Below are 13350 nucleotides of genomic sequence, written 5' to 3' on the forward strand. Positions count from 1 at the left end.
CAAAAATGACGGGACACCCTTCGATATGTAGACTGATCTCACAACATTCGAACGTTTTAAAGGAGGGCATTTTCAGTGGAGTGATGTTTAGAGATCCTCTATAAATTACGCATATCCCTCCCCCACGACCATTTCTTGGGACGGAGATGGACTTGTATCCCGGTGGAGTTAGGCCGGCTATAATGATTTCATCTCCGACGTTCCGCTACCATGACTCCGTAAAAAGTACGATATCGGAGTTAGACTCAAGTATTAAATCATTGAGTAAAACGGTCTTTTTTTAGGTTGACGGTGTGTTCAGTAGAGTAATTTTAAGATTACTTAACAAGTCAGTTAAGGTGTTTTTTTGTGTCAACGGCAATTAAATTCTCTGGAGTAATGACGTTTCGAGGTTCATTTAAACTAACACACTTATTCCCTGTGACAACAATGATTGGTCTTTGTTTTCTTCTACCTCCTCGTTTCCCCCTCTTGTATTTCTTAACTTTGCTGGCTGAGTCTTTAGATATTTCAATGCCAATCTGAGACAAGTAAACGGCCGTTTCATATGAAATGTCATATGTGATGCAGCGTGGTGGAATCAGGCTCTCGTCAAAATAATCAATGTGAAAAAACTTGCATTTTTCCGCAGGTTTGTGAATTTTTATCAAATTTTTGTTTTTTGACTCAACACCTTTCATGCCCACGGAAGAACTCATTTCTGTGTGGATTTTTCAGAAAAACGTTGATAAAGGCATAAAAAATGTAAATTTTCAGTTACCACGTACTCTTAAGCTAAGGAAATAACTAATCTGTGGCAGGCATTTTCTCACTAATTTTACCTCTGAAAACAGGTGACCTCCACCTTCTTCTTTCGTAAATATCTCGACTTGTATTCAAGATAAATAGATATTTGTTTTCATCCAAATAAAGACAAGTGAACAAGCTTTAAGATGGTACCAATAACTCTATATGCCCAAAAATTGACGAGAGCCTGATTCCACCACGCTGCCTCACATATGTCTTTTTGTTTACAGACAATTACTGGTTTCTAGTGTAGGACACCTGTGTAGATCCCGCACAGGGACTCACAACACACACCGGACTCACAAACTGACAGTTTTCACTTCCATTATTCAGAAAAATGTTGGCATAGCTATTAGCATTAAAAACGTGGTGGGGTTGAGTGGTGAACACGGCTTTCCACAAAACCATAAATGTTGAAAATGGCCAAAGCGAAGGATAAAACTTCCATAACGAAATATATTTCTTGCAAATAGTTGATAATTTGCGATCAAGCACTGATAGAAATAAAACAAAAAGCACAAAGGTTTCTTATTTATTCTGTATGCCAACTTGAAGAGCCACAATCCATCCACAAGATACGAAAAAGACACAAAAATTACAGAGCAGAGTGTGTGTGTGCGTGTGTGTGCGTGTGTGTGTGTGTGTGTGTGTGTGTGTGCGTGTGTGGGGGAGGGGGCGTGTGTTTGTCATCCATTGGTTTTATGACATTTGTTCATCTCCAAGGGCTCCCCATCCATCACCGCGTCCAACAAGAGGACACCGCTCGGAAGTCCACAGCTGGTGTCAGGGCTACCCTGAAGGTATACTGCCAATCAGACGTCAAGAAAGCCTTCCTTCTAACCACGATTGACTAAAAACCAGTGTTACGAACCAGTCATAACCGATTGAGTATAGTAGGCCACTACAACGACCGTCTAGATCGAATCCAGGGCCAAAGAGGCGTGTTGGTGAAGGAAGCCACATATCAGCCACCAGGATCCTCTTCTCCGGTCGTACGGGTCGCACCCTTCCGTCAACAGGGTGCCTCACGTTGTGAGGGTTCGGGGTTTATTTTTTACTTGACCGGACCTTCAGTCGTCAGATTGGAAAGAGAGGTAGATGGACAAAAGATGCCACTCAACGTCAGAGAGCTAGTGGTATACGAGTGGCATCCCATCAGAAGGGGGGAATGGCAACCCCTTTTGATGGGATAGCTGACTGTCACCTCCGGGAAAGATGAAAGAAGGAGGAAAAAAAGAAGACAGAAGACAGTAAATGTCGCCAATGCGCATCTCAGTGCTGATGTTCATGGTGCCAGCTCTGGTGTATGTGTCTTTGTGTGTGTTTTTTCTGCGTTCAATTGTGTATGTGAGTGAGTGAGTGAGAGAGAGAGAGACAGAGAGAGAGAGAGAGAGAGAGAGAGAGTGTGTGTGTGTGTGTGTGTGTGTGTGTGTGTGTGTGTGTGTGTGTGTGTGTGTGTGTGTGTGTATGTGCGTGTTTGTATGTGTGCATGCGTGTAGTGAAACACAACACACACAATATGCCAGTATCAGGACAATAAACATATAAATTGTCTTATCTCATCTCAATTTATTTCTTCTCTCATCATTAAAAAGACATTTTTCCTCTCCAGGTGAAAAGCAGCTATTTTTCCTGCTTGTTCAAAAATGTTTTTATAAAGACTGCTCGGTATTTTGAACTCATTTTCAAATACACAAATATGTTCACGCTGGAGTTGACAGTTTCTGTTAGGAATGATAAACACCATATTGTAGAATAGAGATTGGGATAGGCACCATCAATACGGAAATTTGTGTCAAACAGCATATAGAAAAACAGGAGCGTCGGAGGTACGGCGCTGACGATGAAAATGACAGCAATGAAGGTCACCATTTTGACAACCTTTTGATCCTTGACCCCAACTCCTTCCGCTGCTCGGTCACCTTTGGCTGCAGTGGCCTGCCGCCATTTTGTTTTACTATTGAGTTTGACGACAAGCACGATGGTACAGCAGATGACGAAGACGAAAGAAAGCGTCGTAGTAAATACGCCTTGGGTGAGATACGTAATGGCTTCTAGCATTTCTCTCTCGGCCGTGAAGGTGGTTTTTAATACAGTAGCATTCAAGGTGAAATCGAAAACCCATTCAAGTCTGTGTCCAAGGCAGAAGGGAATAAGCAAAATGGACATGGTGATGTAGATGGAGATAATGATCATCTTTGTTCTTACCGGTGTGATGACCATCTTCACCTTCAGAGGGGCAGCGATACACAAACATCGCTCGAAGGTGATAAAGGCGGTGATAAAAGTGGCAATTTTGACAAAGAGGTAACGGGGCATTGATCCTGTAAGGTACATAATATCTCTGGGGTCAAAGGGCAGCTCAGAGAGGTAAAACAGTGGGTTCACGCAGATGCTTAGCCATATCGTTGTCACCAGGGAGCACAGGTCAGACACAGCGAGCCCTGAAATGATAAACAGTTTACGGAGTGGAAAATGATTTTATTTATTTATCCCCCCCCCCCCAAACCACCCCTTCCCTTGCATGTTTGGGGACATGGCTGTGGAAACCCTCTGATATGAAAAGAGTTACATCAAGCTAGAATAAAATTTCGGTTTTCTTCTTTAGTACCTTATCATCAAGTGCTAGATCTGCAACAGACATGGACGATAATGCTTCTCCATTCATTCCGTTGGTCGAATGTTTTCAAAAAAGCTACATTGTCCTGGTCTTTCCTCGTCACCCGTCTGTCTAGGATCTCAGAAATAGGTTGCTCTGAGTCTATTCCTGCCTTGTTTTCCTTCAATTTTTCCAGTGAGAGCTAAATGTTCACGGCCTTTATGTCCATTCAAGTTATCTTTTCTGAAATGTTACTTTTTCCTAATTGTTTTTGTCACCACTTTCTTTTCCCTTACAAGTTGGGTAACATGGCTGTGGAAACCCTCTGACATGAAAAGAGCCAAGCCAAGCTAGAATAACATTTCCATTTTTTTTAAATCCAGTAAATCACCATCATCATTTGGGACAGACATCGACGATCGGGGCTCTCCATTCATTCCCTTGCTCGGATGTTTTCAAAACAAAAGCTACCTTATCCTGATCTTTCCAAGTCACCCATCTGTTTAGGCTCTCCAAGTAGGTTGTTCTGGGTCTACCCCGACCCCGTTTGCTCTCAATGTTGCCAGTGAGATGTAAGCGTTTAAGGCCTTTAGATTTATATCTATTCAAGTGTCCTAAAACTGCATTTCCCTTTTCCTGATTTTATTAATCAGCGAGGAGCCCACATAGGCTTCTTAAAGTACTGCCTTACTTGATATCTCCCAACTCCAAGTTCTCAGCAGTCTCCTAAAAAACCACATTTCTATTGTTGCTTCTATTTTTTTCCACTGACTTTCGTGTTTGTCCAGCATGCACAGCCATACAGAAAGGTTGAGTATACATAGCATTTCATAAAATTTGTTTTGGTAATCGTTGATATGTTTATATCTTTATGACTGGGCTCATTTAATTGAACATATCTTTACCCTGGCTATTCTTTGTTTTGTTTCACTGAAACATTTGGCATTATATAATATATGCAATTGAATATCCTAGACATTTAAACTGTAGAACTTGTTTGATCTTTTCGCCTTTGCATATTAACATGTATTCTGGGTTTTTTCACAATCAACGATAACCCTATACCTTAACTCTCCGTTACAACAATATCTAGAAACAAAGGTCCATCTAAGTTTAATCTGTTCTGCGCGCTTATGTGGCCTTATGCAGTTGCGAGTGCCGTAAAACACTTACCATATGGACTCACCTCCCTGACACATAAATACCTCTTCATGGAGATGAGAAACCGTTCTGTGTCGAATGTGACACAGATTTCACCATTAGACACATTTTAACAGAATATTCAGAGTTTACAGAGACCCGAAGGAAGTATTTTAAATGCACAAAATCAGAAGATATATTCTCCGTCATTGTTCCCAACAGAATTCTTGATTTTATAAAGGCCATTGGCTTTAACAATAAACTGTAAATACCGTTATTATGATATTTTTGTATGTTATTTTAAAACTAAGATTTTTCCTCATTTTTTAAATTTTTAATCGAAATATTGACAAAAATCAGGCCGTGCTGTTAACTGCTGTGAATGCAACCTACTTGTGTTTCATGCACGCAGTTGCGAGCGTCGTAAAACTCTTACAAAACAAACAAGAATCTTTGTCTTCTTGCTTGGAAGTTGTATCCGTCTTAACCGGATTGACCTCGACAGGCAGGGCAAAAGCGGCCCGCCTCCTAAATGATCTAAACTGTCTGGATGAAGGCGTAAGGTATATACAATTACATACCATTACATTATTTTTGTTGACTTTTTCAATAGAACACCTATTTTGCTTCAAAACCCTTCAAAACAAAAAAGAGAGGGAAAACGTTGTTGTCAGAAGATGAACAATGGAAAGTGCCTAGACAACAACGATTTTTAAAGGCTTTTCTATGCTTGTTTTATGCATCACTTTGTCTTAACTTAATTATATTTTTCCACAATGATTGAGTCTAGATTTTAAAAACTTTCCTTCTTGAATTTTTATAAAATATAAATTTCCGTAAACTTGTTCACAGCATTTCCCACTTCTTACACACATTTTGCACACCCATATAGCTTACGACACAGCTCACCAAAGACACTTTTTTGTGGCAAATTTTGTTACAAGAAATTATTTTTATAGTGAACACATTTTTGCTGTAAAAGTTCTCTAAACATGTGTTCAATATGCATAATATCGCAATTAGAAAAAAAATGACAATCTTGCTTTCAAGAACGATTTCGCCCCAGCTGTAAATCTTTTAAAATACCTACTTGGATTTTTATTTATAAAAAAGAATGTTCTAGAATACAGCCGACAGGTGTTTACAAAAATATTGATCTGTTAAGACAAATTGATACAAGTTATGGCGCAAAATGTGGAGAGTGATAAGTAATTCTTTGACAAACGAAATTGCATTCCCACCACTACAGACAAAATACCGACAAAATTCTATTTTGAATAAAATTTCAATGCCTTGGAGGCCTTTATATGGAGTAGCAAAGAAAATCTGAAGAGTCAAATCGGGACCCCAGACGATTTTAGCGAGATATTCAAAAAGAGCAATCTGTTATTGTATGTATCTTACAAGAATCTTGCACACAACCCAGTGGGTGAGACCATATTGTGTCAAATGTACATGGATTTGGAAGCAGATTTAATAGTAGGCGTACAGCGTTGAACGCATCTGCTGCACTTTATCGTAACCGAACCAAATTAGCTGTCTATATAATATATTTGTATAATTTTGTCACAAAAGATGTGATGGGAAACATTTGGCACGAAGGAGAAGGACCATTGATTGCCAGTGAATTCTCTTCTCATTTTTGACCATACAGCAGTTGTAAGTACATGTGTATGTACTTGTAAAAGTAAAAAGTAAAGTTATTCCCGCATCCGATCTGGACATTAGGGATTGCTTTGTTAGTGAGACTACTTCCTGGGCCTTCGGCATAATATTGTTGTAGGGTGGCCAGCTCCGTTCCAGGTCGCTTTTACTTCAACAACTCGAAGTCAGGTACCCATCACTGCTGGGTAGGCAGGAGGGGGCTAAAATAACCAAGGCTCGAACCTAGATTTTCCGCTTAAGAGACGAGCGCACTAACCGCTCCGCCATTGCACCCTCAAGTAGCTGTAGATTTTATTATTTCCGTCTCACCCATGAGGCTGATGTTCATGCTGTCTTGAAAGCCTTGCTTGGCAAACACCACGATGTTGATGATGTTGGAGACCACGCCGAACAGACTAACGAGACCACAGAGGACGACCCCGTTGACCACTTGGACAATGTACCACTGCTCGTCGCTCATGATGTCATAATGTGAAGGAGAAGGCGACGTCGTTATAGGCACGCTGTCGTCGCGAGAGTCAGTCAAATTATTGACCCACAGGTTTGAAAACGACATTCTGGCTTGAAGAAACGCAACGATGGTTACTTTTGCGCTAAGCTCCTCTCCGATTACAAAGAGAGACTGTGATTTAAACGCTCAGTTCACAGAAAACCAAGACTTAATAAAAGGCAAAGAACTATCTAATAACTTCGTTCTTTCTTTGTGATCACTGAGCAATACGCTCAACAGGTTAATTTTGCTTAAGATGTCGATTATACCATTAACGTTGTATGACAAGATGCTTAAATTGTTATAATGATATATTTTATGTCACATAGTTATTTTCCAAACGATAGGCTATTAATCCCGTTTGAAGTGAATTGGACTTGTTCAGTTATAATGAACGTCAATGCTGAAAGTCGATTATAATAGATAGCATTTGTAGAGCGCTGATTCCAGCTCAACAACTGTATTATGAGTTAACATTCAGCACAGACTTGCAAAGTTTTAAATGTCACAGTAATCGTATTGACACTATAACCCCTCCCTTAGAAAGGGGGTAAATATCTTCGTTTGTCAAATTCAAGTACAACGTTTTGTTTCGTCTGCCTGTGTCCCCGTGTCTTTATTATCATAACTGGGCTTTTTTTCTTATGCAGCTTATCTTGAGTTGATCTTTAGAAACCTGCTGGCAGACGTGTTAAATCTTTTATCAATAAGTAAGACGACCCGCAGTCACTATGACAGACACAGCGTACGTTTGATCGTCGATTTGAGCTCACTTTATCATTATAATTATTTGTCTGACAATAATATTTCCAATCGTGTGAACAGTCTTTCACGCGCTAAATTTGCTGGAGTTTCTCTCACTTTGTTGGACTTTTCTATTTTGATTGTTTAATGTGGTTTTACGATACATCGATACTGTGTGTACTCAACTGTATTCAGACGGGTGTTGAAATGGCGCGAAATAACAAAAATTAACACTCTCTCTCTCTCTCTCTCTCTCTCTCTCTCTCTCTCTCTCTCTCTCTCTCTCTCTCTCTCTCTCTCTCTCTCTCTCTGAATATATATATGGGTGGATATGGCAAAATGTCATAGTCACTTTCTCGCGCTGTTTCTGCAGCTTTTCTTGAAGTGTGTTCTGGCGCGTTATCATGAAGCACGAAAATGCCTTTTCGGATCTTTCCTCTGCGTTTCCTCAGCGGTTTTTTTTATAACCTCTTGTGATTTTTTTTAGCTGGTTAGAATAATGATATCCGTTGATCGTGTGTCCATTTTAGAGTTAGCTTGTCATAGCATGAGAGTCACTCCTTCTTGGTCCCAAAAAACAGATAGCATCACTTTTCCACTTAATGTCTGCACCATTGCCTTCTTTGGTGTTGGAGACTAGGGTGATTTCCTCTGCATTGATGCAGATTTTGACTCCGGGTCGTAGTGGTGGACCAATGTCTCATGTTAAGAGGAGTGACCCACACGGCCTTTGTCAAAACGGACTAGATCTAGATGGTAACATCAAAACAAATTACCGCCTTAGTTAACTTCGGCTCAGATCGAACCCTGTAGATAGCCAGAAGATTTTGCCAAGGCAGTTTGCGTAATCTATCACTAAGTTTGGTAGTGTAATTAAGAAAGGATAAGATGAAATCAAAGAATTTGTCAATACAGACTCGTTATCCATGTAAATACAAACAATAAATTATGGCAAAAGCTACTGACTGTTTAAAAGTCTATGATTGTCAGCAAAAACGGGCTTATAATTTCACATTCTGTACAATCATTGGTAAATATTTTAATCGTGACATTTGGCGGGGGTTTTTTTTGCGTTCCTTTCTGTGTGAAAAGCAACTCATATACACACCGGCACCGAAAAATCTCTCTTCAACAAACCTTCAACTTCAACTCTCCAGCTCTACACACCCACTTTAAACAAATCTCCGGTGACATGCTACTTGAATCCAAAACAATACGATAGCATACATCTGCCATTACATAGAGGTAATTCGTGACTGAGCCAAAGACAGTTCATATGACTTGGAGATGGGAGCTCTATGATTGTCATATTACCAGAGAGCAGAAGAGGACAAGCATTTTAGTGATAAGTAATTCTTTGACAAACTTGACGAAATTGCATTCCCACTACTACTGTGAAAATACAGGCAAAAGTCTATTTTGAATAAAATTTCAAAGCCTTGGAGGCCTTTATATGGAGTAGCAAAGAAAATCTGAAGAGTCAAATCGGGACCCCAGACGACTTTAGCGAGATATTCAAAACGAGCAATCTGTTATTGTATGTATCTCGGAATGATGAATGTTATGTCTGCAAGGTAGGAGAAAGAATCTTACAAGAATCTTGCACACAACCCAGTGGGTGAGACCATATTGTGTCAAATGTACATGGATTTGGAAGCAGATTTAATAGTAGGCGTACAGCGTTGAACGCATCTGCTGCACTTTATCGTAACCGAACCAAATTAGCTGTCTATATAATATATTTGTTTAATTTTGTCACAAAAGATGTGATGGGAAACATTTGGCACGAAGGAGAAGGACCATTGATTGCCAATGAATTCTCTTCTTGTGTCAGTAACATCCTTGCGGAACCTACTGACAATAAATATGTGAGGCAGCGTGGTGGAATCAGCCTCTCGTCAAAATAATCAAAGTGAAGAAACTTGCATTTTTCCACAGTCTTGTGAATTTTCATCAAATTTTTTTTTTGACACAACACCGTTCATGCCCATTAAAGAACTCATATATGTGTGGATTTTTCTGAAAAACGTTGATTAAAAGCATTTAAAAAATGAAAATTTCCAGTTACCACGGACTCTAAAGCTAAGGAAATAAGTAGTCTTTGGTAGCCATTTTCTCACTAATTTTACCTCTGAAAACAGGTGACCCACACCTCCTTCATTTGCAAATATCTCGACTTGCATTCAAGATAAATGGATATTTTTTTCATCCAAATAAAGACATTTGAACAAACTTTACGATGATACCAATAAATCTACTTGCCCAAAAATTGACGAGACCCTGATTCCACCACGCTGCCTCACATATGCAATGTTCACTATATGCAGTGATAGCTGTACCTACCAGACCACAACGCTATCTTGTCAGATGCAATCAGTGGCATTTGTACCAGATAGGACAAAATGTTGAACACAGTTACCTTGAAAAAGAACAAACTCAAATGGAAGTGGACAGCACACACTGTGTAATCGAAAAATCCCTGAAAAAAGGTCTGGTCTACGTGCTCATGGAAAATCTTGAAAGCTTTTAAGAAAGCAAGACAGTGTACTCCCTCCCCCCCCTGCCAACCCAATGATGTTTGATTTCTTGACCATTCAGACCTGACTGAAACAAAGGCGACCCAGTTGTCACAAACGTTCGTTGCCTTTAATACATATTGAACAAAAACATCCAGTACAAGTTGAACGTTAAGATGAATGGTCTTTTTTACCAACTCCATGAGGCCAAAAACAGTCCTGCCCCAGAAGACTCAACCACAATGTGTTTGGATCTCCGTAAAATTCAGCAATCAATTTTAATATAAACATCTACAGAAACTCAGGAGCGTGATTATTCCATTGTAATCTCAGACACAAGGAGTCAATAAACCAAGAAAATGTATTACATTAACATCAGGAACGTTCACATTTTCTTTCTTGTTTGTAAAGTATACCAGGGCAGTTCCTACTTCTACAGTCAGTTTTTGAACGGGTCAGGGGGAATTTTGAGTGTAAAAATAAGAACAAGAATAGAATGAGGTGGTATGAAGGTGTGTCGTGAATTTTTAATGTGGAAGCCTAATGACTGCCCTAACCTGTAAAACCTTATTGAATACCTTTAAGATAAAAATTGTTGCACAAAATTTCATGAAAGAATGTCTTTATAATTTATTTTCGTGGTTTTAAACATTAACATCTTAACTTTTAAAAGACAGTGAAGGTTAGGAAGGATATACATAAATTTCACATTACATGCATGTACTTTCTGTTTTCAAGGAATACACTTTAACTATCTTTCTTACTTAAATTACTACACGCTTAATTTTCTTAAAATTCTGTTTGGGCAGAAATAATTGAAAAGAGAATGGAATACTTGATAATTCCTCCTAAAACGATTATGATTATGCTTCTGTCGATAACTCAGACTCATAAACGACCATCGGCGCTCGCCGAATGGCGTTGGATAACGTGATTCAAACACCTAGACGCCGTCATACTGCCAGTAAGGCTGTTGAATCACGCAGATTTTGGCCGTCAAAACCGCCTATGTCTAGTAATTTATGTAAGAAAGCATTTTTTTTTTCAGCCGGTTACAGACCATCGTCTTACATGATATGGCAGAAATATTATTATCTACATTTATATCTGCATGTCAGATTCATAGGAACTTAGGCGCTTGAATCACGCGTCTAGCGATATATATTTCTTCGAGATACTCTTTTCCATCTAAATTTACTAATCCAATAATAGTGGAGTCATAACTGAACTTATTCAAGCGTGCTGTTTCATCCTTACGTCTATGATCGTTGGCATATTATTGTATACAAAACCTGTGACAAAACGCACCCTTGAGGATCGCCGGTGTTACAAACGTTTGTGTAAGATTTTTTGCTGTTCAGCTTAACATAATATTATTGTGGTCTTCATGTAAAAAATTTCAGGACCCATGCTGCGATAAAATGACTAACTCTTAGACTCAGAAGTTTTTCATGACAATAATATGTTGTTGAATAATATTAAATGCTGAGGAAAAAATCGACAAAAAGTACCCTCATATACGTTTTAGATGTTTCAAAGTGTTTCAGTATAGAGTCACAAAAAACAAGCTTCTGTTTAAGTATCACAAATAAAAGTAAAATTTGCTTAACTCATTTGCATCCTCTCTTACTGCAGAGTAACCAGTTATTTTTTCAAAGAGGACCTTGTCCTCTCTCTTTGGACGAAATAGCGGTACCTTACTTAAAATTACGACTCTGGTGGTATGTCTGAAAAAGGGCCATACTGTTTGGCTCTGCTCTAGATCTCTACAACTCAGTAGTGTCATAATCATGTAATATAAAGGTCTCCGTAGCGTGTCCGTCTTCCGAAACGTGTCTATTTTCGAGTATTCTCTGGTTTGTCCTTTTCCTATTTTGCCCACCCTTTATTCATGTTCCATGCGCATTCTTTCCCTTCACTGTTCACATTGCACACACACCAAAGAAATTCTAAATTATGTGAGTCACAGTGGTTAATTGGGGATCTCGTCAACACATTGAAATAAAAGAAAATTGACATTTTCCGTTGGTTAGACAACTGTACAACTGGGATGCGTTCTGTCTCCCCTCCTGTTTATAATATATATGGACACAATAACGCAAGAAGCAAACCAAAGCCCAAAAATGAATTTCTGTCCGCAGACGACAAATGTCTTATTCATCATGACCAACAAAGCCTCCAAAACCACACTACCGAACTCAACAACACGTGTGAGAAATTCAACATGAAAATAAGCACATCAAAAACAGAAGTTATGAAAGTGAACCGAAACCATAGTCCCTGAACATCCATGTCAATAGTAAACAACTGAAACAGGTGAAGGAGTTTAGATATCTTGGCAGCATGTTTTCTGAAAACGGGTCCATAGACAGAGAAATAGAAATGCGAACTCAAAAAGCCAACGCTGTCACCTACCAGCTCGCACCCCTCCTATCTCATCCAAACATCTCCATGAACACAAAGAAACAGCTTATAACCTCAATATTCATACCAACATTATGTAAACAGTGCCAGACCTGGACCTTAAGCAAAACCCATGAAAGCAAAATCACCGCATACGAAATTAAATGTCTCCGCAAAACCCTTAACAGCACAAGACGAGACAGGCAGAGAAATGAAGAAGTAAGAGCAGATATCAGCACTGCCTGCATTACATAGAAAGACAAAATAAAATAGTTTGGCCACCTGTTACGCACGTCACCTGACCAGACAGCCTCGAGAGCCTACAACACCAAACATTCAGGCTATAAAGGAAGAGGAAGGCCACGAAAAAGATAGATTGAGGGTGTCAAGGAAACCCTAAGAAAACACAACATCACAACTGAAAGAGCTGCAGAGCTGGCCTACCATAGGAAACTGCATCTCCCCTCGACACTTAACGGCAACAGAGGATGAAAAAGTAAAAGTAAGTAGACAATTGTTTTATATTTCTTTATCTTTTCCCCCACCGCCTTTGATACCCATTAAAATCATATTTCTGTTTGGAATTCACTGAATAATAAGATAAGATAAGATAAGATAGTACTTTATTATCCCAGAGGGAAATTTTCCTTGGCTGTACAGGACCATAAAAACACATGCAGGTATACATTAAAAATTTTTAATCATATATATTACTCTCATTAAAATGCAATATGAAAGGAGAAGTAAAGCTGACAAAATGTACATTTACATCAAATGCATCATTCAACCACATGCAGGAATGTTGATCACAGGTACCAAAAAAAATGATGTGTCAGTTTTCACGGACACTCAAGCGTGTGTGTGTGTGTGTGTGTGTGTGTGTGTGTGTGTGTGTGTGTGTGTGTGAGAGAGAGAGAGAGAGAGAGAGTTGAGAAGGCAAAACAGCACCTGGGCATGGATGGCTGGTGCCTCTATAAATATATCATTGATGGTCGGTGTGTGTTAAG

General features: G+C 39.2%; 1 protein-coding gene across 1 annotated transcript; it reads right to left on the reverse strand.

Annotated features, from left to right (window-relative positions):
* Positions 1–2317: 2317 nt before the first annotated feature.
* LOC101859033 lies at positions 2318–6746 on the reverse strand. Its single transcript, XM_013085864.1, has 2 exons — positions 6500–6746; positions 2318–3230 (listed from the first exon to the last, which is right to left on the reverse strand). The coding sequence occupies exons 1-2, from the start codon at positions 6744–6746 to the stop codon at positions 2410–2412; spliced, it is 1068 nt and encodes a 355-aa protein (XP_012941318.1). The 3' UTR covers positions 2318–2409.
* Between the last annotated feature and the right edge of the window lie 6604 nt (positions 6747–13350).

This window comes from Aplysia californica, unplaced genomic scaffold, assembly GCF_000002075.1.
Source record: "Aplysia californica isolate F4 #8 unplaced genomic scaffold, AplCal3.0 scaffold00415, whole genome shotgun sequence".
In the NCBI taxonomy this organism is placed as follows: Eukaryota; Metazoa; Mollusca; class Gastropoda; order Aplysiida; family Aplysiidae; genus Aplysia; species Aplysia californica.